This window comes from Mus musculus, chromosome 7, assembly GCF_000001635.26.
Source record: "Mus musculus strain C57BL/6J chromosome 7, GRCm38.p6 C57BL/6J".
Taxonomy (NCBI): domain Eukaryota; kingdom Metazoa; phylum Chordata; class Mammalia; order Rodentia; family Muridae; genus Mus; species Mus musculus.
The window spans coordinates 126,647,903-126,672,779 of NC_000073.6; the positions used below are offsets into that span (position 1 = coordinate 126,647,903).

Below are 24,877 nucleotides of genomic sequence, written 5' to 3' on the forward strand. Positions count from 1 at the left end.
CTGTCTGGGAAATTCCTCAGTGAAGACTGCATTGTCCAGTGGCTCTAGGCCCTGTCAAGTTGTTAAAATTAACCAGGACAACTGACTAGACATACAGATTCAATGAAAGAAAATTATTTTTTCAAACTGTAAAAAGTATGTGTCTCCGTGTGGGTATGTGCACGTGAGTGCAGGTGCCAGAGGACAGCACATCAGTACCCTTGGGGCTGGAATTGCAGATCGTTATAAGCCACTACTGTAGGCACTGGGAACTGAACACGGGCTCTTTGCAAAAGCAGTACATGTTTTTGATTGCTCGGCATCTCCCCAGACTCATTCATATACATACACACACACACACACACACACACACACACATATATATATATATGTATACACACACACACACACACACACACACATATATATATATATATATATATATATATATATATATATATATATATATATATATACATTAATTTCTTTGCTAGTCTAGGGGCTAAAATAGTTTCAGTGTTAAAATGTAAGGTTTCCTAATAGAAAAATATCTGATAGCTTGTTGTATGCCAGGCACAGTGCTATGTACTGGGAATGTCTAATGATCTTGACCTTATAGCATTTGTAATTCTATCAGAGAATAACAATATGTAATTATAAACTTTAAAAGATTTTCAAAAATATTTTTATTCTATGTCCAGGCGTATGTATATGTGTATGTGCACCTGTGCAGTGCCCTCAGAGGCCAAAAGAGGGCATTAGATCCCTTGGAGCTGGAGTTACAGGCAGTCTGAGCCAGCTGACCCAAGTGCTGGCATTCTAATTCTGGTCTTCACGATTGAGCAGTACTTGCTCTTAACCACCAAACCATATTGATTTTTTTAGGTGTTATGTACGAAATATTAGGATAGTTAGGGTGGGAGCAGTCCCTAGGGACTGAGCCCGGGACCATGCTAAGCAAGTGTCCTACCACTGCACTAACTGGGCAGGCATCCACAGGGTAGGTATCCAAAGATGTAGCTAAATGTTTGCATGTCCAAATCTTTTATTTGCTGGGAAGATTCTGTAAAATACAAGTACTAAACCTAAAACTGCTTATTTGGAATTTAAAAATATTTTCAGATACATTTTAAATTCACGGCAAATTTCAGCTTAAAGTACAGAGTTCTCATCTGCGTCCTGGGGCCCTCCCTCCTCATCCCCAACAATCTGATGTGGTTTTGTTGTTGTTTTCTTCTGGTGCAGAGGATCCGCTCCCATCACCTTTCACATGCGAAGCGAGGCTTCACGCATGCTTTTCTGTTCCTTTGACTCTGATCTATTAAATCATGATTAAGTACATCAAAGCACAGGTGTCGAAGTAAGAACTACGTTTCCCAGAGTGCAATGCAGCACGTCACAGAGAAGTACCCGGCATGCGCAGAGGAGTCCTCCGCGCTCGACCGCGCTCATAAGAGAAACAGCGTGTGTGGTTCTTGACGCGCCGCGAACCTTCGAACGCAAGTGCGAGACTACCCTGTGAGGAAACGTTCCAGGGATTCGCCTGTTCCCGCCATCGCAGTTACCAGCGCGACGTGCTGTTTCTTCCTGTGCTCGGTAGGTGGGACGGGGCCATGGCAAGGTACCTCCAAGCAGCGCGGGAACGAAAGGCCAGCGTTCCTGCCCGGCGCCCGGCTCGCCGAGGCGGCGTCTGAGGAGACGCGCACGCGCCCTGGACGGGAAGGGGGCGGGGCTGTGGGAGCCGGCGCCCTGGGGCTTGCGCGTGCGCCCTACCTCTCTGAAGAGGTGGGAAGCGGCTGGAGCTGGCTAGTCTAGATGCCGGCAGCTGATGTGAGTCCCAGACATCAGCACATTTTACTACTTTCTCAAAAGCTTAGTTTTTGGTAGCCCAACCTGGCCGTGAGATCGCAGTCCTCCTCCCCCAATCCCGAGTGCTGAGATTACAGACTGCACATGCTCTAAAGGTGTCCATTTTCACAACAGTAACTTCATCCACTCTCCAGCTCACTCTTGTGTTGGCTGACACATGTATCCTAGGACGTCTGCGTCTACTCATCAGCACCTTCCCCTACCTGTCAATGTTCAGCTTTCTCTAGGGAGGCTTTGACTCATGCTGTTTCACAGAAACAGCTCTAACAAAGCCACCTTGACTTCTGGATTCCGAAGTTCAGTGATACAGGATTGGTAGCATCCTCTTTCATTGCCTCGGTTCTCCTCTAAAGAACTCCTGCTTCCATTGCTTCATCTTTAACGGTTGTACCATCAAAATACATAAACCCTTCTTCATCTTGCCTTTCTTTCTGTTCCCTCCTTGGACATTGTCTATTTCACACTTTAAATAAAAATAAAATTTATTTTGGTGCTCTCGTTTCTATCTTGTAAAAATATTTGGTGTGTGTGAAGGCAGGCATGTTCATTCCATGGCACTTTTGTGGAGGTCAATTGACAGCTTTCAGGAGTTCTCTCCTTCCATCATGTAGGCTTCTAGGATGGAACTCGGGGTATCAGGCTTGGCACAAGCACTTGAATCTGCTGAGCTATCTCACTGGCCCTCAAATTTACATCTTGTAGATCAGTATAATGTTGTGGTGTTAGAATCCACAGGGAAAGACCAAATCTTAGGCTCAATTCAAATTTAGATGAAATGGATTTCTTTTATTTATTACTGCTAGGCAGTAGGCAGTAATAGGCAGAAGGATGTCAGCCTTAAAGCCAAACAGCATGCCATGTGGTGTGGAGGGATCCAAAGGAAGGAAGGGGGCTGGAGAGATGGCTCAGCAGTTAAGAGCACTGACTGCTCTTCCAGAGGTCCTAAGTTCAATTCCCAGCAACCACATGGTGACTCACAACCATCTGTAATGGGATCTGATGCCCTCTTCTGGTGTGCATGAAGACAGTGACAGCGAAATAAATAAGTCTTTAAAAAAGTTAAAGGAAGGAAGGGTTATAAAGGTAGATAGCAACGGTGACTCTTACAATTAATTATCTATAGAATCCATAGCTGGGCCAGGTCATTGTTTTTCTCCCCATGTTGTTTCTCTTTCCCATTGTATAGTAATAAAACACTTCTTCATCCCAGTCCCACAGATAAGCAAGTTTACAAACGCAGAAAGCAGGAACACAATTATCTTATTCTTATCTTGCCTGCAGGGCAAAGATAAGAAGGCCCTGAAGGGTTGACTGCCTGGTACCATAAATCTCTCTGGCCATCACAGGGGAGTTATGTGTAAATTATTACACAGGTCTGAACGCTCTGGGAAAGTGTCACTAATTGACTGGGGTAGATAGAGCAGGTACACAGTACCATGAGGTTGGGGTTGGCTGTCACAGCCCCACAATTCTACCTTGAACTCAAGCTTGAGTTTTATGTTTATTTAGGTTTGTTTCTATGTTTTTATTATTTAAAAGTATTTTGCAAATATATGGAGAGTTGGGTCTCCTTAGCTCTAGCTGTCCTTAAACTCATTCTACGCTGGCCTGGAACTCACAGAGAGACCTGCTTGCCTCTGCCTCCCTAGTGCTAAGATTAATATCATGGGCCACTATGCCTGGCAACATTTTGTTTTCTAAAAATATATATTTTTTAATTTATATGAGTGTTTGGCTTGATGTAGTTTTTTGGTTTTTTGTTTGTTTGTTTTTTGTTTTTTTACGAGACAGGGTTCTCTGTGTAGCCGAACTTAGAGATCCACCTGCCTCTGCCTCCCAAGTGCTAGGATTAAAGGTGTGTGCCACCACCCCCAGCTTTGATGTAGTTTTTTAAAAAAAAGATTTATTTTATGTATATGAGTACATTGTCTTTGTCTTCAGACACACCAGAAGAGGGTATCAGATCCCATTACAGATGACTATGAGCCACCATGTGGGTGCTGGGAATTTAACTCAAACCCATAGAATAGCAGCCAGTGCTCTTAACCGCTGTGCCATCTCTCTAGCCCTGCTTGATGTATATTTATGCACCACATGCGGAGGCCAGAAGAGGTAGTTACTGGGCCCCCTGGAGCTGGAACAGAGGGTTGTTAGCCACCATGTAGGTATTAGGAATCAAATCTGGGTCCTCAAGAATAGCCAGTGCTCTCTTGACTACTGAGCCTTTACCCCAGCTCGCCACCGCCACCACCACCACCACCATCATCATTTTGAGATAGGATTTCACTGTAATCCAGACTGAATTTGAACTTATGGTGATCCTCCTGACTTGGTCTCATGAATTCTGCAGATTTTTAAATCCAGCTCTGGCATGGCATCTCCTGTTGAGTATCTGATAGACATTTCAAATGTGGCCCAAACTGAGCTCTTTAGTTTTAGCCTCACATTCTCATGCTTTCACGAGTGTTCCCGTTCCTGCAGATACTCAGGTTCAGAACTTGGAGCTATTTGTGGTGTTCCCCAACTCTTCTCTATCAGTGTGTAAGGACCTGTTTGTTCCTAAGGGTTTGGAGTATCATTTCTCAGTGCCTAATTGTGGGTGCTTGGTAGATCCCTTTTTGCTTGAGAATTTTAGTTCTGGTGTTCTTGTTTGTATTCGGTTTATCCATTTATATAATGTACTGGCTTCTTTCCTGCTGCTGTGATACAACACCTTCTGATAAAGTCAACTTGAAAGAGAAAGGGTTTGTTTGGCTTACCACCCTGGATTGTAGTCTGTCACTGGGGGGAGCCAAGGAAAGAACTTGGAGCATCTACTTACAGCTGCAGTCAAGAGCAGGGAGAGATGCATGCATGGTGTCTGTGAGAGGCCAAACCTACTCTATCTTGGGACTGGCCTCCATCTTAAAAAAAAAAAAGGAAAGGAAAAAAGGGCCTGTGAACTTGACCTACAGCAGAACCCAAGCTGCACCCACATACCAGGAAGGACCCCACTGCTTGCCTTTGGCCAGAGTTCTTCCCTAGCTACTTCCTAGCAACAGTTAATCAAAGATTAGTCCGATTGTTTCAGATGTTCTTTCAGACTGTTTGTGATTGTATACAGTCTTGCTTAAGAGCACCCATCTGTCCGCTTATGGTCATTCTATTAGGTGCTTGCCAGACTGGACACCCCTCACTTCCTATTTTCCTATAAAAACTTGTTCTGCTGAGAGTTCAAGCTGCTCTGCCTTCCCTCTGGTCCTGCTGTGTCAGGGTTGGGTTGGAGGGGAGGCCAAACCTGAGCTTGTAATAAAGAGACCCTAATGCTATTACATCTAAAAAGGCTCCTTGGTGGTCTTTTAGGGCTCACAAATGCTTCCTGGCATTCATATTTGTGTTCAACCCCCTCTTCATTACACAGTAGTTCAGGACCTAGCCCAGGGAACAGTGCCACTGAGAACGGGTGGTTTTCCCATCCCAGTTAACATAATGAAGATAATATCTCACAGACCAACCTGATCTAGACATTGAGAATCTTTTCCCAGGTGGGGTTGTTTTGTTTTGTTTTTTGTTTTTTTGTTTTTTGTATGTTTGTTTTGTTTTGTATTTTTTTTTTCTTAACAATCAGACACGAAAATCACATCACTATTCAGCTCTAACTTTTTTTGTTGTTGTTTTTTTCAAGACAGGGTTTCTCTGTGTAGCCCTGGCTGTCCTGGAACTCACTCTGTAGACCAGGCTGGCCTCGAACTCAGAAATCCGCCTGCCTCTGGCTCCCAAGTGCTGGGATTAAAGGCGTGCGCCACCACTGCCCAGCCAGCTCTAACTTTTTTTTTCTTGCTTACAAAGCTCTCATTAATATCAGCATCTCAATATAAACCACAGAGTTTCTCTGTGTAGCCCTGGCTGTCCTGGAACTCACTCTGTAGACCAGGCTGGCCTCGAACTCATAGATCCGCCTGCCTCTGCCTCTTCTCTGCCTCCCAGGTACAACCAGTGCCATCCTTCCCACGTGATCTAGATGTCTGGTTAAAATGCACCACATGCATTTATCTGCGTTAGTGCTTTTTCACCCTAAGAATAAATATATTGAACGTGTGTATCACATGCTGCTGAGAGTGCACTGTAAGCATTGCACTGTGAGGTGTTTTATTCTAAAACAGACAGGACACAGTGCTCTTACACAGCCTAGATTATCAGCCTGCTACACACCAAGTCCACATGAGGTAGCCTGCTACTCCATATGCTGCATGTTACTAGAGCAGATACTACATAGGTGGTTTTCACAAAATGAAAAGTGTTTGTGTATTTACACAGAAACAGTTCAATAAAATACTAGATGAGGGCAAAGGAAGTCGTCACTAAGCCTGACAGCCTGAGTTTGATCCCATGATAAGAAGAAAACCAGTAAACACTGTGGCACATGTGCTCCCATACTCAAGAAACAAATGTTTAGTAAGAAATAATGAGGTGATGAAAGCGTTTTCAATTTATAATCTCATATATCTTTTTGAGCATTTTAATCTCATGGGACCACTATCATGTTCAGTCTGGTTTTTGCTGATGTGGCATTCTTTGGCATGTGACTATACTTATTTAATATCTGTGTCCATTCTGCATTGTTTTTCTTTCACTACTGCATATCTTTTATGTCTTAGATAATTAGTAAATGCTACTGAATGGAATTATGAAGGGGTGTAATTTATTTTTTCTGCATGGGGCGGGGGAGTAAATAGTCTCTCACGGAAGATGTTAGTACCATGGAGACAGAGAAGACCCTGAGTAGCTCAGCTTCAAACCTGTTCCAGTGTTCTAAGATGAAAGACTGCTCTAAGGGGACTCAGCTCCATTCAGCAATCTCATCTGACAGTAGTATGTGCAAAGGCCTATGCAGAACAAAAAGATGACTAGAGTGGCAGCCTGTATGCTCCAGGCTTGTCATCTTGTGGGAGAGCAGTCAGTAAAACAGTTTGTCATATACATGAGTGACAAGTGCAAGAGCAGAAGTTTTCTGTGAAGGCTGAGGCTGGAGAAATAGGAGTTCAGTCCAGCCTGAACTACACAGTGGAACCCTGCCTCTAAAGCAATAAAATAAACTCAGCATGGTGGCAGGCACACACTTTTAATCCCAGCATGGGGAGGCAGAGGCAGATGGATCTCTGTGAGTTCTAGGTCTAAGGTTCCAGGGCAGTCAGAATTGCATAGTAAGACACATACGCATAAATCTTGGGAGAGAAAAATGTCTAGCTGTGTGACATGGTGGCTTGTGCCTTTAACTCCAGCACTCTGGAGAAGGAAGCAGGCAGGGCTCTGTATTTGAGGCCAGTCTGGTGTACAAACCCTGTCCCCTGTGTGTGGGATTATAGGCATGCCATCATGACTGTTTATACTTTTTTTTTTTTTTTTTTTTTTGGCAACAGGGTCCCTCTTGGCCACTTTGTAGCTTTAGACCAGGCTGACCTTGAACTCACTGAGATCTGCCTGGAGTGCTGGGATTCAAGGTGTGCACCCTACACTAGGCTCTTTTTTTTTTTTTTTTTTTTTTTTTGGCACATATTCTTTTTTATGTGAAAATGAATGATTTGGCGGTGTTAAAAATGTTATTTGGCCCAGGACAGCCAGGGCTATACAGAGAAACCCTGTCTCGAAAAACCAAAAAAAAAAAAAAAAAAAAAAGAAAAAAAGAAAAAAAAAAGTTATTTGGCAGCTCAAAACAACATTGAAAACATAACAAAACAAGAATAAAGTTTAAGTGCAGGGCTTAGGCACTTTCCAGAAGTTTTGGTTGGCCATAGCCTTGGGGTAAATGGAGGAGCCCGTGGCTGTTTGGCTATATTCTCCTGACTGACCTGGAACTTGCTTTGTAAACCAGACTGGCCTCAAATACAGAGCCCTGCCTGCTTCCTTCTCCAGAGTGCTGGAGTTAAAGGCACAGGCCACCATGTCTCACACAGCTAGACATTTTTCTCTCCCAAGATTTATGCGTATGTGTCTTACTTTATGTATGAATATTCATAACATGCATGTTTTGTGCCCTTGGAGGCCAGAAGAGGATATCTGATCTCTTGGAACTGAGTTATAGTTGTGAGCAGTCAAGTGGATACTGGAACTGAACCCATTTCCTCTGCAAGAGTGGCTGTGGTGGTTTGAATAGATGTGGCTTGCGTAGACTCATATATTTGAATGCTTGGCCATAGGAAGTGGCAGGCACTGTTAGGAAGTGTGGCCTTGTGGGAGGAAGTGTGTTACTGTGGAGACTGGCATTGAATCATATCTATGCTCAGGCAGTGTTCGGTGAGACACATAGTCCCTTTTTGCTTCCTGTAGATCAAGATGTAGAACTCTCAGCTCCTCTATCACCATGTCTACCTACACGCTGCCATGCTTCTCACCATGATGATAATGAACTGAACCTCTGAAACTGTAAGCCAGCCCCAGTTAAATGTTTTTTCTGTTATAAGAGTTGCTGTGGACATGGTATCTTTTTACAGCAATAAAACCCTATGGCGCATGCCTTTAATCCCAGCACTCGGGAGGCAGAGGCAGGTGGATTTCTGAGTCCGAGGCTGGCCTGGTCTACAGAGTGAGTTCCAGGACAGCCAGGGCTATACAGAGAAACCCTGTCTCAAAAAAACAAACAAACAAACAAAAAACAAAAAAACAACAAAACCCTACCTAAGACAGCAGCAAATGTTCTTAACTGCTGAACCATCTCTCTAGCCCCATAACTAGACGTTTCAGACTTTCTGAAATTTGAATTTGGAGATAGATTCAGACAAGGTCTTGCTATTTGATAGCCCCAGTTAGCCCTGAAGTCAAGCTACCACTGTTCCTGCCCCCTGTGTGTGGGATTATAGGCATGCCATCATGACTGTTTATACTTATTTTTTTTTTTTGGCAACAGGGTCCCACTTTGCCACTTTGTAGCTTTAGACCAGGCTGACCTTGAACTCACTGAGATCTGCCTGGAGTGCTGGGATTCAAGGTGTGCACCCTACACTAGGCTCTTTTTTTTTTTTTTTTTTTTTTTTTTGGCACATATTCTTTTTTATGTGAAAAGGTGGTGTTAAAAATGTTATAGGGGCTGGGGAGGTGGCTCAACAGGGTGTTCTGTTTCCAGCACTCATGTGGCAGCTAACAACTTCTTTAATTCCGGTTCTAGGGAATCTGTCTCCTCTTCTGCTCCCCGAAGGCTCTTTCATGCATGTGGTACACACACACCCAGGCACATATACAATTAAATATTAAAAATAGTGTTGAGCATTGTAGTTCACACTTTAATCCCAGTACTCAGGAGGCAGAGGCAGGTATATCTCTGAACTAGAGGCCAGCCTGGTCTACAGAGTGAGATCCAGGACAGCCAAATGCTCCACCACTGCACTACTTCTCTGGCCCCGGTTGCTTTGATTTGCAAGTCCTTAATAGCTAATGATAATGGAATCTACTCATGTCATTAGTGATCATTTATATTACCACCTTCTGGCAAACTGCCCTTTCTCCATTTCTGAGTTCAGTTATTTCTCTTTTTATTGCTGAACTGTGCTCTTGGAAGCACATGTCTTAAATATTTAGGAAGTACAATCTTTTTTTCCTCCAAACTGAGTCTTGAGGACATGACTTCAACAAGGTAAGCTGTTTTTCATAACACGATTTTTTGTTTGTGCAAAGCCTGTGTCATTATCTGAGTTCTTATACTGCACAAAAACAAAATAAACAAACAAGATACCATATCAGACTAAGATGACAATAGCAAAAAGACAGTGGTGTATGTTGGCATAGATGCAGACATTCTAGAATCTCATTGCTGTTAGTAAAATGGCACACCCACTGTGAAAATAACCAGGCTGTTCTTTTGAAGACTAGACACAAGTGATCCAATAATTCCACTCCTGAGAATAGACTTGGAAAATGAAAATATACATCAATGTAAAAGCTTGTGTCAGCTGCATCATGCGGTGCATGCCATAATACTGGCTTCTCTAGGGCTGAGCTAGGTGAATTACATCAGCCCAGAGGTCTAAGGGGCCCACAAAGATATAAAGATCTTATCTTACAAAACAGCCTGGGTACAGTTTCACACACTTGTAATCCCAGCACTTGGGAGGCTGAGGCAGAAATGTGAGTTTAAGTCCATTCTGCTTTCATAATGTGACAGGTGTTTGGGGGGGTGGGGTGGGGGGGCTCAGGTCTTGTCTTCTTGAAGGAATGACCTCAATGTGGCATCCTTACTTGAGCAAATCAACACATTTCCTGGCACACTGTATGCAGCTATTGATCTAGCAAATGCCTTTTTCTCAGTACGGCCATAATGACCACCAGAAGCAATTTGCCTTCAGTTGGCAAGCCAACAATATACCTTTACAGTTTTACCTCAGGTGTATTAGCTCTCCAGCCCAGTGTTGTTATGGTGGCGAAAATGAGCTAACACCAAGCTGTTGCAAGGTAAAATTCTATTTTTATGACCAGGCCAAACTTATAGTTCTCCTTGGTAGTAGAATGAGTACTCCCAGATCAGAAACAGAAAGGCCTTTTTAGGACAAATGAGCAAGTGATTAAAAATGGGAATTTTACAGTTATTTTTATGGTCTTGGGAAAGTTACCTGTAGGTTTATGGTCTGACAGTTAACATACCATGAAACATTATGATCAGTCAATTCTCAGAACAAAGGAAACAGTTTGCAGTGTGTAATTCACAAGAGTAGAACAACAACAACAAAAGTTGACCTGTAGCTAAGGATGTGAAAGTCTAACATTGTGTTTTGTTTTGTTTTGTTTTGTTTTTGGGTTTTTTAAAAAGATTTATTTATTTATTATAAGTAAGTACACTGTAGCTGTCTTCAGACACACCAGAAGAGGGCATCAGATCTCACTGCAGATGGTTGTGAGCCACCATGTGATTGCTGGGATTTGAACTCAGGACCTCTGGAAGGGCAGTCAGTGCTGAGCCATCTCTCCAGCCCTCTAATATTGTTTTTAACTAAAATAAAAATGGAGTCAGCTGTCTTTTAACAGTATCATAACTTAGAAGGGCTCTTGATTTTCTGTTTCTCCATAAAATATTACATTAGTTTACAAAATTGATGACATTATGCTGCTTGGACCAAGGTAGCAACTACTTTGAACTTGTTGGTAGCCCATATGTGCATCAGAGGATGGGAAGGAAGTGCAGCCAAAATTCAAGGGGCTCCACCTCAGTGAAACTCTGCGGAGCCTTGTGCTGTGCAGGGAGAAATCCCTTCCGAGGTGAAGGATGAGTTGTCGCTCCTGATTTCTGCCAGCAGGTGTAGCAGTCTTTGCTACCTTGTGAGTTCTTCTTTTTCTCATCTTTTATCCTCCTCACCCCCAGGAAAATTCCTGAATCTGATTTCTTTCCTTTTGTTTCTTCTTTGATCACTTTTGACCACAGCTACTAACAAACTGCAAATACCTCTATAAAGGGCCAACAACCACCTGACCTCCCCTGTTGGAGGCCTCAAATTTATGTACGCTCTGAAAAGTTCCCAGAATTCCAAATGTCATACAACTGCAGAAACTATCTGCAGCTGGCAAAACCGTGCTTCTGCCAAAGTACAAGGTAAATGCTAGCCAGCAGGGACAGTCAGTTTGAAGATGCTAGCCAGCAGGGACAGTCAGTTTGAAGCTACCAGCAGGGACAGTCAGTTTGAAGATGCTAGCCAGCAGGGACAGTCAGTTTGAAGATGCTAGCCAGCAGGGACAGTCAGTTTGAAGAAGCACCCATATCCCCACACCTGGGATTAAAATAAAAACACACTAGAAAAACCAAAACAACAACAACCAAACAAACCATTTTTATAGTATTTTTGTGTTTTTTAAAAGAAACCAAAATTTCAGGATTCTCACTACATTTCCCGCCTTCTGTTTTAAGCCACTAATTGTGCTGTGTATAGTGGGAAATTATAAACAGAGATGTTTTTCAATTAAGCACTTTTCAGGTCAGTGTGGACAAGGTTTTCAGGAGACTTCTACTGCTCTCTCATCTTTATCAGTTTTGATGAGATCTACAGCTTTTCATTTCCTGTGGATATATAAGTAAATTTGTGTTCCCAATACAAAAGTTTAACTGGCTTCCATTCTGATATTAACACATCTTTATAGAGTCCATTCTGTAGCCAGGTGTAGAGCCCCCCGTCTGCAGTAGTGTGCATTAAATCTCCAATGCTAAGTGACGGTTTTTCAGTCTGCATGTTACTCCTTAGCTGAAATGGCTGGTGATTTTTGCTTCAGGGCCCTGAGCCAGGCCCCCAAGGCCATTTTCCAACATTATGAAATTATCTTGAATATCTCTTTTGACTCTTTGTTCCTGAACCCAATGACAGCCTTTGCTATGTTGAATACACACCCCAGAAAGCCTTTCTCTTTGAGATTTAGGAACCTTTTGCCCCTAGAAATGGCTTGTTTGCTTTTCCGATGCAAAATGCTGTATTTCTCTCAGGTGATACACCAGGCATTTTGAGATCTGAGGCTTTTGGTTTGGTCACAGTCGCTTAAGTCTCTTTGTAAGTGACCGTATTTCCAGCAATTGAAACAATTTTGATATATTGGAGACCTCTACCTTTAGCTATAGCTTGACCTATTAGCATGATACACGTTAGAACCAGTTTTGGTTATATCCCTTATCCATAGGCACTGCTCAACACCTTTAAAGGTCTGATAAGCTTTTTACATTCAGTATTCAGATTTTCAGACACTTTTTACCCTCAGATTTCAGACTCTTATCAATTGTTTTGCTTCAGGGTCTGATATGACTCAAAAATCTGCCTGCCTCTGCCTCCCAAGTGCTGGGATTAAAGGTGTGTGCCACCACTGCCTAGCTTACTTTTTGTTAAATAAAAACATTTTATTTTCATCATAATACTACTAGAATACATTTACTTTGTTATGAGCAAGTGTGTGTGTGTGTGTGTGTGTGTAATTTATCTTTCCTCTCTAGTAAGAAAATAATGTTCCTGTGATTTGGAAACCATCTTCACATAAAGTCTTATTTAGAGTCTGGTGGTCCTTGGCTATCATTCTGGCTACTCTGACAGCTAAGGCAAAAACTCTCAAGTTCAAAGCCACATCACTCCAATCTCTGCCTCTGTGGTTATATGGCCGTCTTCCCTCTGCATGCGTTTGCTGCTTCTTATAAGGACACAGTCACTCCTAAAGGTTTTATTCTACTCATGGCTTTGATCTGCAAAGGCTCTATTTCCAACTAGGTCATTCACATGCATCACGGATCAGGACTTTACATAGCAGAAATGCAGTTCAACCCATAGCAGGCAATGATAGCTTTCCCTTCTTTCTTCCTTCTCTGAGCAGATGCCCTTCCCAGGCCCGTCCCATGGCCCTTGTGTCTGCTGATTCTCGAATTGCAGAGCTTCTCACAGAGCTCCATCAGCTGATCAAGCAAACCCAGGTAAGAGCAAAGTCTGGGCGGTGAGGCTAAGCTGTATGGAGATGGGGTTGTGTTCAGAGAGACCTCAAGTGCTTGAGCTAAGAGCTAAGAGCTGTGCAGGAGGCGGAAGGAGGGATTCTTGTGTTTGACTGCTCTTCCTGTTGGGTTTTCTGTCAAGTACAAGATTTCAGGGCTCTTTTTGTTTGTTTAAAAGCCAGACCTTTTGAAAGCATACAATTTAGTGACCTTTTGTACAACTGGAACCATGATTAGTTTTAGACCCACAACCATTAGCCATCACCCCTCTCTTTCCCCTATTCCCAAACTCCAAGTAAACACAATGCTCTTACTAGGCAAGACAGTCTGAAGATTTAGTTAACTTCTAGGGTCTAGTCAGTGTGTGCAGTTTAGACAACCTAGACCTGCTAGTTAACCCTGGGCTGCTTAAATTAAATACCTGGTCCAAGGCCACATTTCTGAGTTGCAGCTCAGTTGAAAATAAAGCCAGCCACCTTGCCTTAGTTCAAAACTTGTATCAGACAGATTACTATGGCATTATATACTACAGTCTACCACCTTCTGGGATGGGCAGAGTTTTAGAGTAATTCTTACAGGTATTGACTGTACTTCTGGACATAGCTTAGGCTGCTCTCTTACTGGGTCAGGAGCAGTCACATGCATCATTATATTAAGGTACCCCAGAGACATCCATGGACTAGAGGTCCATGGACTCCCAATGTGCCTATGGGGCGCAGCAGCAAGGATGGAAGGCCTTTGTCTTGTGCCAACTCTGGCCCCTGTCTGTTCAAAATACCTACCTGGCCTTATTGGGTCGAGGTTTAAGCTCTTTCTTTTCCCACAATGGATGGTTTTAGAGTTGCTTAGCATTTTTTGGTGGGTCTGCCTGACTCTAGAGGCTCTCACTATTTCTAGATTGACTTCCATTCTTTGCCTTTTCCTATAAGAGAACTCACTTTGATCATCTTATTCTAATTAATAATTGTTTCCTGTGAATGAAGCTCCTCATTCATTATGAATTTGTTAGTGATAATTTTGGAATTTTGTTTTCTTTAAAAAACAAATATAAGGGCTGGTGAGATGGCTCAGTGGGTAAGAGCCCCCGACTGCTCTTCCAAAGGTCCAGAGTTCAAATCCCAGCAACCACATGGTGGCTCACAACCATCCGTAATGAGATCTGATGCCCTCTTCTGGTGTGTCTGAAGACAGCTACAGTGTACTTACATATACTAAATAATAAATAAATCTAAAAAAAAAAAAACCAAATATAAGAATATGTTTTCATTTTAGTCTCAGGTGTGGGATATGTGGCAAGGACACAATATATATAAATATATAAATGCTAGGGCCCCAAGAGGCAGGGTGGGTTGTGGGTTGTTGGTTAATTATTGGATGTTGTTGGTTGTGGTTTGTTAAGTAGTTGAGCAAAAAGAAGAAATAATAAGATATCCTGACTTTGAAGATTCTACGTGCCTCAAGGAACCCAACACCCCTAATCAGCAGAAGGTAGTCTTAATGTTTCCCCTTCTGATCCCTGACTTTATTAAGGGCTCTCTTTCCTCTCCCCTCTATCTTTTTTCTCTCCTATCTGGTGTTAGGGGATTGGAAGGGTGGAAGACCCACAAAGTAACAAAAGACTGGCTACAATTTGTCTTGTTTCCACAGTGCACAGGACATCTTTTCCCAAAGCAGTTTTCTTCCCACTCATGTTGCATATGTATACCAATGGCCTAGGTATGGTAAGGGTATGTGTGTCATACCCCAGAATGTACTGCGCCTCTCTCCAGTACTAGAAGGTGATAATCACACACACCTGTAGTTTGTCCTGAGTGAGTGCCAGGGAATTGAATCTACCTAGTGCACTAATCTTTTTTTTTTTCAGACTTATTTTTATTTTATGATTATAGGTGAGTGCCTACATGTTCTTTACATGCATACCTGGTGCCTCTAGAGGCCAGAAGAGGTCATCAGTTACAGAACCTTTGTCCTCCGAAATAGCGGCCAGTGCACTTAGCTGCTGAGCCATCTCTCCATCTCCTGTATTTTAAAATAGCTTTTATTTTTCATTCACAATAGAGAGTGGTATATGTTTGTGCCTGTAGCATACTGTGACATGTTAGGCATGTCATTGCTCTGTTTTGTTCATTATTACCAGGAACTTGCCAAGCATTTGCTCATGGAAGTTGTGTGTGTGTTTGTGTGCGGTTTGTTTTGAGACAGTGTCTCTCTATGTAGGCCTGGCTAGACTGGAACTTGCTATGTAGACCAGGCTGGCCTAGAATTTGTAGACCTATCTGCCTCTCCTTCTCAAGTGCTAGACTGAAAGGCATGTGTCATCGTGCCTGACTTATTGACATTTAGTCACACACTGGTTGTTCTGCTGGCTCACGTTGTCCAAGGAGCCAGTGGGGAGTATTTCAGATAATCTTCTTTGTAGTAAGTGTACCCTAAAAAATAAGAGTCATAAAATACTGGCACATATTTGCCAAGTGAAAGATCCCGGTAGGTTACATATGTTTCATTCCAACTGTGTGGCAATTCCAGAAAAGAGGAAACTAGAGAAAGTACAGATACTGCGAGAGCATGGGACGGGTTGTGAGGCTAGCAGGAGCATGGAGGGTGTTTAAGAGGTAGGACTGTGTGTAATGCTGTGACCATAGAGATGCCTGAGGCATCTGTCAGATCCCACAGAGCAGTGTACCACAGAGGGGGCGTTATGTAAACAGTGGGCTTTCCTTAGTGTAGAAGGTCTGCCTCATGGCCTCTTGACCTCATTCTTACAGGAAGAGCGGTCGAGAAGTGAGCACAACTTGGTGAACATCCAGAAAACCCACGAGCGGATGCAGACAGAGAACAAGAGTGAGTAACTCAGGGCAGGAGAGAAAGGAGGTGGGGAGGAGCTGCAGCTAGGAACAGGACCTTACTGTGTCTCAAAAGCGATTTTTGCTGTATCTGCATATTCCAAAGTTGTTATTTAGCATTGTTATTCCTTTTGGCTGAGTGACCTAAAGTGGCAGGGACTGATGACAGACTGCCCTGCACCAAAGGACCCCAGAGACCCACAGCTCAGGACTAGAAAGACAGTCATGTGTGCAGGAGAACTTACCCTTACAGCAGAGCTCCCCTATGGCCTCTGCATATGCCCCAAGACAGGCCACGCCCTGTGCCTGCTGCTTTCTAAGTTAGACTACTTTGGACAATGCGTACTTCTCAGTAACTGTTCCCAGTAACTGTCATGGTGTGTTAGGTAACAGGTTCGGATGCTTTTCAGGAATGATGTTGCTGTATTTACCATATGGAAATGTGATCATGCTGAACAGGGAGACCATTTTAAATGTGTGTTGGGGGTGGTTGTGTATGAGCATATATGTTCATCAGGCACCATTCACTCTTTCCAGTTTTTGTTTGTTTGTTTGTTTGTAGACACAGTACACTATGTAGCCCTGGCTGTCCTAGACCTTATTGTGTATGCCAGACCAGCCTTAAACTCGTAGATATCCACTTGCCTCTGCAAGTACTGAGATTAAAACAAATATAACATCTGGCATGCCCAGCTTTTTTTTTTTTTCCTTGAGTGATAGAGCTTAGTTCCTGGTATTTGCATCCTAAGCCATCTTACTAACCTCCTGGAAGCATGTTTAAACTCTTATAAGCCTAGGATCCAGGCCCTGGCCTCCAAGCCTCTTCAAGCTTGAATTCGGGTATCCTGGAATCAAGGCCACATACTGCCACCTCCTCTTGCTCACACTTCCTTATCCTTGTGTTTATAGTTTCTCCTTATTACCGGACAAAGCTTCGAGGCCTCTACACAACCGCCAAGACTGATGCGGAGGCCGAGTGCAAGTGAGTACCACCTTCAGGGTGCTACTGCTCTCTGGCCCCTGTCCTCCGGGGCTGGACCACATATGCTCGGAGACCATGGCCCCTACTTGCCTTCTTTCTGTGAAGAGGGTCCTGCTCATCCTCTCCCATTGCTTAAACCTTCCCAAGCTCTTGCTTCATTACCCAGTCTTTCCCTTTAGCTTATTGCTTTATAGATGGCAGTAAAGCAAGCCATGTCCTCGCATACAATTTCCTAGTCATATGACCTGGCAGGCAGGCAGCTGAATTTCTGTTGCCTTGTCCTTAAAATCAGAGTAATAACTCTACTGGACTGTGAACATACAGTGGGATTATGTGGTGATAATATCAGATACTACAAACTGTTTGACCCTCCCCTGCTATGGATACAGACAAATGCAGCCTGTAATGGTAACAAGGACCACTGGGTAGCATGGCTGTGCTCCTGGTACCATTCCAAGTGCTTTCTTAACTTTTTTATTTGTTGATACTGAGTCACACCATGTAGCGTTGGCCTGGAACTAACCATATAGACCAGGCTGGCCTCCAACTCACAGAGCTTGGCCTCCTTCTGCCTCCCTAGTACTGAGATTGTAGATGTGCACCACCATGTCTGGCCCAAATACTTCATATATTTATTCACGTCACTTGATTCCCAAGGCACTCCTCGTTGTAGTTTATAGTGTTGTCCCAGTTTATTGTCAAGGAAGCTGAATCATGGAGGGAATACAAAATCTGCCAAAACCCATACAACTTGGAAATGGGAAGCCTGGTTTCTAAGGTGGAAGTCCACAGAATTCTGCTAGGTGCTGAGCAGGTCCTCTACGGCACACTTACTTTTTATTTTATTTTATTTTATTTTATTTTTTTGAGATTTATTTATTATGTATTTTATGCATATGAATACACCACCACTGCTCTCTTCAGACACACCAGAAGAGGGCATCAGACCCCATTACAGATGGTTGTGAGCCACCATGTGGTTGCTGGGAATTGAACTCAGGACCTCTGGAAGAGCAGTTGGTGCTCTTAACTGCTGAACCATCTCTCCAGATCCATACTTATTTTTAAATGAACGCATCTCATCGGATTCTGACAGAAGTTACAGCTAATGTGGCATTATGTGTAGCCAATTCTCTTTACTATTTTTTTTTAAGACAGGGACAGGGTTTCTCTGTGTAGCCCTGGTTGTCTTGGAACTTATTCTGTAGGTCAGGCTGGCCTCAAACTTAGAAACTCACCTCCCTTTGCCTCCTGAGTGCTGGGATTAAAGGCATATGCCACCTCTGCCAGGCTTTCTACTTTTTAAAGCAGGTTGTAGCCAGAAAATTAACTTTAAGCCTTCCTAAGAAGTGTTTGCCTGATGTTTTTTAGTGATGACTGCATTTTGAGGACCCTAAGGATGCCAGCTATGAGATAAGAACTAGAGTAGCCCTACATGGCTCAGTTCATAAGGGCTTCCTATATCTCAGGCCTCACTTCAGAGGCCTCAGGAAACCAATAAAGCCTAAAGCTGCAATAAAAAGAAGGGTTGGGGCGGGGTTCAAGGCCAGTTAAGACCAAACCCAAGGTGGTAATAAGTGAGTGGGACATGGTAGAAGAGTAGCAAGAAAAGGCTGGCTCAGGAGCAGCAGTCTTGGAGGTTCACTAGGGAGCTGGTTTACAGATGGGAAGATCAGGTTGCCGACGTTTCTGGTGTGTATGGAGGGATCTGACAGGCTCTCCATGTGAGGCTGGTGTGTATGGAGGGATCTGACAGGCTCTCCATGTGAGGCTGGGGCACAGAACAGGCAATAGATGGGTTCCACTCCTGCAGAAGACCACTCACCTGGGCTAGTGGAGCTTGCAGAAGGCAGAGTGCTGTGTGTGTTTGTTTTCCCTTTTGTAGTACATACTACACAAGCTCTGTATCATTGAGTCACATCCCCAGGTCTTCATCTGAGAGTAAAAAGCAAGCTGCCCCTTCCTCTCCTGACTGCTGGCAGAGTGAAGACTCACACAGGAGTTTGGTATGAAATGCCTGTCATGACTTACCCAACATTCAGCACTTAGAAGGTGGTTAGGTAAACATGGGCCTACCTTGAAGTCTTTTTGCTAATTCAGGCTTTTAGGCTCTTAAACAATATCTAAACACTCCCAACCTAGCAGCTGGAAGAGAGAAAGCAAAAGAGATGAGGCAGCCAGGTCCAACTACTCTCAAACTAGGTCAGACAAACTCATGCCACTGGGTGATATGTAGTCAACACCATACTGTTTCTTATGTATCATATAAATGTTTAATATTTATTATATATCATATCTATTGAGACATGATTATAAAACTGTAATCATCTCAAAATTAGGACATCAGTTATAAACTGTGACCCAGAAAATTTATGTTTCACCATGAGACAGGTCCTGTTCTAGTGCAGATCTCCATTGCTCAATGTCTTGTCTCCAGTCTTCTTTGATCTGGACCAGTCTCTTTGATCTTGGTTCAGTCTCTCTTATCCCTCTGTGACTTGACCTTCTGTGGGTTATAGGTTAGTTATTCTGTAGTAGTCCCTCCCATGGGTGTGCTCAGTGCTTCCTGACTTCTCTGGTCAGGTTTGAGCCTGAGCTTGCAGGTGTCTGTAGCAAGGTAACGACTTTCTGTTAGAAAGTTACTATTCGTCTCCTTGCTTGATGTGGGATCTCCCAGGTTTCTGTTCTCCATTGTGTAATCACCAAATGTCGTGTGGGGAAATGCTTTGTGACAGTTTTGAACATCCCCTTTCACAGTAACTATTAGTGAAGACCCTTTGTTTTTTTTTCCTGAAGCACTGGGCTGGACTCTTGATGGGTTTTATTGTTTCTTTTGATGTCATGTAGACTGCAGTTTTGGACTTAGGACCGTGTTTTCCAAGCAGGCCCACAGCGACATCAGCCTTTCACAGTATCTTTGGCCTCCTGACTATCATTCTTTGCTTTCTGGGGTGCCAGCACTCACGAGCTAAAGCTTTGCCAAGGGTTTGTGGAAACAGAATAAAAGTGACCCACAGCTGGTCAGTGGTGGCGTACACCTTTAATCCCAGCACTTGGGAGGCAGAGGCAGGCGGATTTCTGAGTTCGAGGCCAGCCTGGTCTACAGAGTGAGTTCTAGGACAGCCAGGACTACACAGAGAAACCCAGTCTAAAAAAAAGAAAAAAGAAAAAAAAAAAAAAGTGACCCACAGTGGAGTTAGTTGTTCCTGCTGATTAACACTGAAGCCTTCTCCGTGAGATTTCACAAGACCTGGGATAAGGCAGTTTCTGGAGAAGCTGTATGCTATCTTCTGCCAGCTTGGAGGCCAGGCAGCCGGATCACACACAGGAGTGGGAATGGCTTCAGTCTTAGAGGAATGAGTCCCTGCAGCCTGGGGCCCACACTGAGCTGGGCTCGTCTCTCTAGGCCCCTCTTTTCCCTCTGCTACTTGGAAGCTCCCGGAGTTTCCCTATGTATTTACTCCTTACTATATTGGAATTCCCAGAAGAAGCAGCTTAATGGGAAGAAGGATTTATTTTGGCTTCATGCTTTGAGAGGGCTGTCTTTATGGAAGGGAAAGCATGGCAACAGGAACAGGAGGCTGCTGGTTACGTTGTACTCAGGAAGCAGAACTCAGGAAGAACCGCATCTTACCAGCCCGCTTCCTTTAGCAAGGCCCCACTTCCTGAAGGATCCTGAACCACTGCCAAAAGTTCCAGCTAAGGACCACCTGCTCAAACACACGAGCCTGTTAGGGAGTGGTATACTCAAATCAGACATCCCTCCTTGTCATTCAGGCCAGAACTGTGGCCAGCTTCCTGCAGAGTTGGGTAGAGTGGTGTCAGTGACCTCTCAGTCCCCGCTTTCTTAGGGTTGTCTCTACTTTCTGCTACATCGCCATTTGTGCTTTTTGGTGGTGGTGTTTGTTTCTGTTTGTTGGTTGGTTTTTTGAGACAAGATTTCTCTGTGTAGCTCTGGTTGTCCTGGAACTTGCTTTGTAGACCAGGTTGGCCTGGAACTCAGACATACACCTGCTTCTACCTACCGAGTGCTGAGACTAAAGATGAGCCACATGCCTGACTGCCATTTATGCGTTTACAGTTGAAAAACAGGGCTGGGGACAGTGCTCAGTGGAAGAGCAATTGCCTAGCTTGCAAGTGGCCCTTGTTTTGATCCCTAGTACTGAAAAAAAAAATGTAGTCATTGGTTAGTTAACATTCTGAGACTTGTCATTGATGAATCCCATGGTGTGACTATCACTGGGCATTGACATAAACTTTGATTTATTGACACTCACTGTGGCCTCTTACACAATAAAAACATTCTGAGAATGTGAGATGTGTGAATATGAGATGTGTGTCACAGTTATTTCTATAATCCAGTGTGATTGTATATGACTGTACATGCCCTGCTTGAATATGACTGTTTGTGTAGAGCATGTAACATGTTACACCATGACATTAAACTGTCTGTTGTAGAAATTTTTAATTCCAGTCTGAGGTTTCTACCCTGCCCTTGACCATTTAGTTCCTGGATAAAACACACACATCCTTTATGTTTACAATAAGCCTTAAACAGCACAAGAGCTGTGCAGCTATCTCTCTACCCTCTATGCTATTAGAATCTACTTTCCTATTGATAACCCTGAGTTATTACTATGTTTCATCTGGGCTGCTCTTAACTCCAATTGGCCAGCCCTTGGGGCCACATTTTCATAACTCACCTAACCCAAGGCAGCTTTTCTCTTCTGCCTTCTTCCCTACTTGTTCTCTTCTAACCCTAAACCCCGCCTATATCTCTTCTACCCAGCTATTGGCTGTCAGCATCTTTATTCACCAATCAGAAATAATTTGAATCACATAGCTCACTTAGGTCTACATGGGGGCAGCACTTAGCATTACAATACACAGTAAAAGACCAAACCTCAATTGCTGTCAGGGGTGTCATGAGCAGTAAAATTTGTTTGCCTATATTATAATCCTGTGGGGCTGCTGTCACAGAATTGTAACACATACAGACCTTCTCTTTAGGGTCTGTATGTTTTTTCTTTTTATTAATATTTTGTATGTGTGGTATATATATGTTTATGTGGTGTGTACATGTATTTTTGTAGGTTCCCAGGCATGTGAGATGAGTGTGCATGTAGAGACCAGAGGCCAGCATTGGGTATCTTCCTTGATTATTATCCACCTTAGTTTTTGAGACAGGGTTTCTAATTGAATGTGGGACTCATTGATTTGGCTAGGCTGTTCGGCTAATGGGCTTCAAGGATCTGATTGTCTCTATGGTAACTCAATGCTGGAATTACAGGAACACACCCTGATGTCTGGCTTTCACATAGGTGTTGGGAATCTAACTCAGATCCTCAGGCTTGCACAACAGGTACTTAACTCATTGCGCCATCTCTGTAGTCTCTCCTTTTGTGTTGGACGCAAGGTCTCACTCTAGCCCAGGCAAACCTGGAACTCATTGCAGCTAAAATAGCATCACATTCACAACATAATTGCTGTAAACTCCTGAGTGTTGAGATTAGGTGTCATCCAGCACACCCACAGGATTTGAAGCTTTCATCATAGACTTGGTCTGAGGAGGCCACACTGCCACGACGCCTGTGCTGAGTGCCTCTCTCACCCAGCATTCTTTTCTCCCTTCCCTGCCTAGCATCCTCCGCAAAGCGCTGGATAAGATAGCTGAGATCAAGTCTCTGTTGGAAGAGAGGCGGATTGGTGAGTGGGAGAAAACACAGGGCATTTCTTTACCAGGCAAGGTGGGGGCTCAGGGGACAATAGTCACGGCTCCTAGCAGGGGGAACATAGGACCTAAATCGATAGGGTCACCCCACAGAGCTGTCTGGCACAGACTCAGAGGCAGAGAGTTTGCCTAGTTCTCTACCCACCCCTCCTACTGCCCTTAGTCACTTGGCCAGAGCTGCTCATCTCTTTCCTTCCTGTACTGTTCTCTATGGTATGCTTTGGTGACAGTCTGTCACCCTCTATATTCCCAGGCCAGCTACACATTGGAAACTTGCTTAGCCCCCAGCCTTCCAGGTTTCCTCAGGTTCTGTTGCCTTGGCTTCATGACCTCCGCCTTACCACAGAGGCAACTCTTTACCCTTACTGTGACCGTGGTAGCAATTTTTGTTTGTTTTCAGTTGAAGAGGGTGATGAGCTGAATGTGAGGAGACCTAGGATCCACACTAGATAATCTGTGCAGCTTTTGCTAAAATTACATGCACTGGTAGAAAGGAGATAAAGATGGGTATACATTTCAGGAATTGTCATTGGCCCAGCACCTCAGTCAGGGGACAGAATGTAACCTGCATCCTGGAAGGCCCGCTGTGCACTGTTTTAGTTCCTCTCCATGAAGGTGCCCACTTTCCTGACATCTCACCCATTTGGTAGTTAGACCTGTCAGTCAGTTCCTTAGACTCAGCCTTAGATCTGTTAAGAAGGGATGTGGATGAGTTTGGGGGAGTCCTGGTACAAAGTGCTCCAGCTCAGAGCAGTTGCTGGGTGTGACTGGGTCAGGTACCGTGCACAGGACCTCAGGGGTACACTTGCTTCCCACAGCGGCCAAGATCGCAGGTCTCTACAATGACTCAGAGCCCCCACGGAAGACCATGCGCAGAGGGGTGCTGATGACACTGCTGCAGCAGTCCGCCATGACCCTGCCCCTCTGGATCGGGAAACCTGGTGACAAGTGAGGGCAGGAACTAGCCAGAGAGGGATGGTGTTGGGGGGCCAGACTAACAGGCTTTCTCTACAGGCCCCCACCCCTCTGTGGAGCCATTCCAGCCTCAGGGGACTATGTGGCCAAACCTGGAGACAAGGTGGCTGCTAGGGTGAAGGCTGTGGAAGGGGATGAACAGTGGATCCTAGCTGAAGTAGTCAGTTACAGCCATGCTACCAACAAGTGAGTGTGTGCCTGACTGCATTCATACCACACCAGAGGGTGCTGGGCGGGGCTCCCTCAAGCTTCTTCAGCCCCTTTCCATCCCATCTCACACCCCACTCCCAGATATAAACTGTGCCTTCTGTTCCAGCACTGTTTCCCTTCTGTTTGCCCACAGGTATGAGGTAGACGACATTGATGAAGAAGGCAAAGAGTGAGTGTCCAGGTGGGGAGCAGGGGAGTCACCAAGTTTCTGAGAGAAGCGTCCCTGGTCACGGTCTATATTGTTCCCCCAGGAGACACACCCTGAGCCGTCGGCGCATCATCCCACTGCCCCAGTGGAAAGCTAACCCTGAGACAGACCCTGAGGCCTTGTTCCAGAAGGAGCAGCTGGTGCTGGCCCTATATCCCCAGACCACCTGCTTCTACCGTGCCCTGATCCACACCCCACCACAGAGGGTAAGGAGCCACCATGGAAGGTCTTTGATGATATCAGGCCCTTGAGGGGTAGTCATCTTCATTCTTTAGGATGCTGCCGTCTTCTCGTTGTCCTTTATCTCCTGCACATAGGCTTCCCTGGTAGTACCAGACCCTTTGACTCCAGAGTAGAGAGGAAAGCTGGAGAGGTGGGGAGACACGGCTAGGGCTCAGGGCAAGGAGAGGCTGCCCTGGTCTAGAAGCCCCTTGACCCTTCCTGTGTGTATTCTCAGCCTCAGGATGACTACTCAGTCCTGTTTGAAGACACCTCTTATGCAGATGGCTACTCCCCTCCCCTCAATGTGGCCCAGAGGTACGTGGTGGCTTGTAAGGAGCCCAAGAAAAAGTGAATCGGGCTGGTAGGCTTGAATCTGCCACTGCCAACCTCATGGGAGAAGGCTACAAAGGAGTTCCTATGATCAAATAAATACTCTTCCCTCTCA

At 44.3% G+C, this 24,877-nt stretch overlaps 1 protein-coding gene across 2 annotated transcripts; it reads left to right on the forward strand.

The window, feature by feature from the left end:
- The first annotated feature begins 483 nt into the window (after positions 1-483).
- Sgf29 (SAGA complex associated factor 29) lies at positions 484-24,877 on the forward strand. 2 transcript variants are annotated; one of them, XM_017312365.2, is made up of 11 exons: positions 484-1,575; positions 8,155-8,250; positions 13,150-13,246; positions 16,027-16,102; positions 17,014-17,086; positions 22,728-22,792; positions 23,636-23,765; positions 23,832-23,978; positions 24,136-24,171; positions 24,254-24,416; positions 24,668-24,877. In XM_017312365.2, the coding sequence occupies exons 3-11, from the start codon at positions 13,172-13,174 to the stop codon at positions 24,782-24,784; spliced, it is 882 nt and encodes a 293-aa protein (XP_017167854.1). In that variant the 5' UTR covers positions 484-1,575; positions 8,155-8,250; positions 13,150-13,171; the 3' UTR covers positions 24,785-24,877. The 2 variants fall into 2 exon arrangements, with proteins under 2 accessions (XP_017167854.1, NP_083615.3); NM_029339.3 differs by lacking the exon at positions 8,155-8,250 and having other exon boundaries at positions 1,407-1,575.

Excerpts from the sequence above, each read along its gene's own strand:
- Sgf29 (XM_017312365.2), top strand. The coding sequence starts at position 13,172 with ATGGCCCTTGTGTCTGCTGATTCTCGAATTGCAGAGCTTCTCACAGAG. Across the intron at positions 13,247-16,026 it reads AGCTGATCAAGCAAACCCAG|GAAGAGCGGTCGAGAAGTGA; the intron begins GTAAGAGCAAAG and ends TCATTCTTACAG. Across the intron at positions 24,172-24,253 it reads ATTGATGAAGAAGGCAAAGA|GAGACACACCCTGAGCCGTC; the intron begins GTGAGTGTCCAG and ends TTGTTCCCCCAG.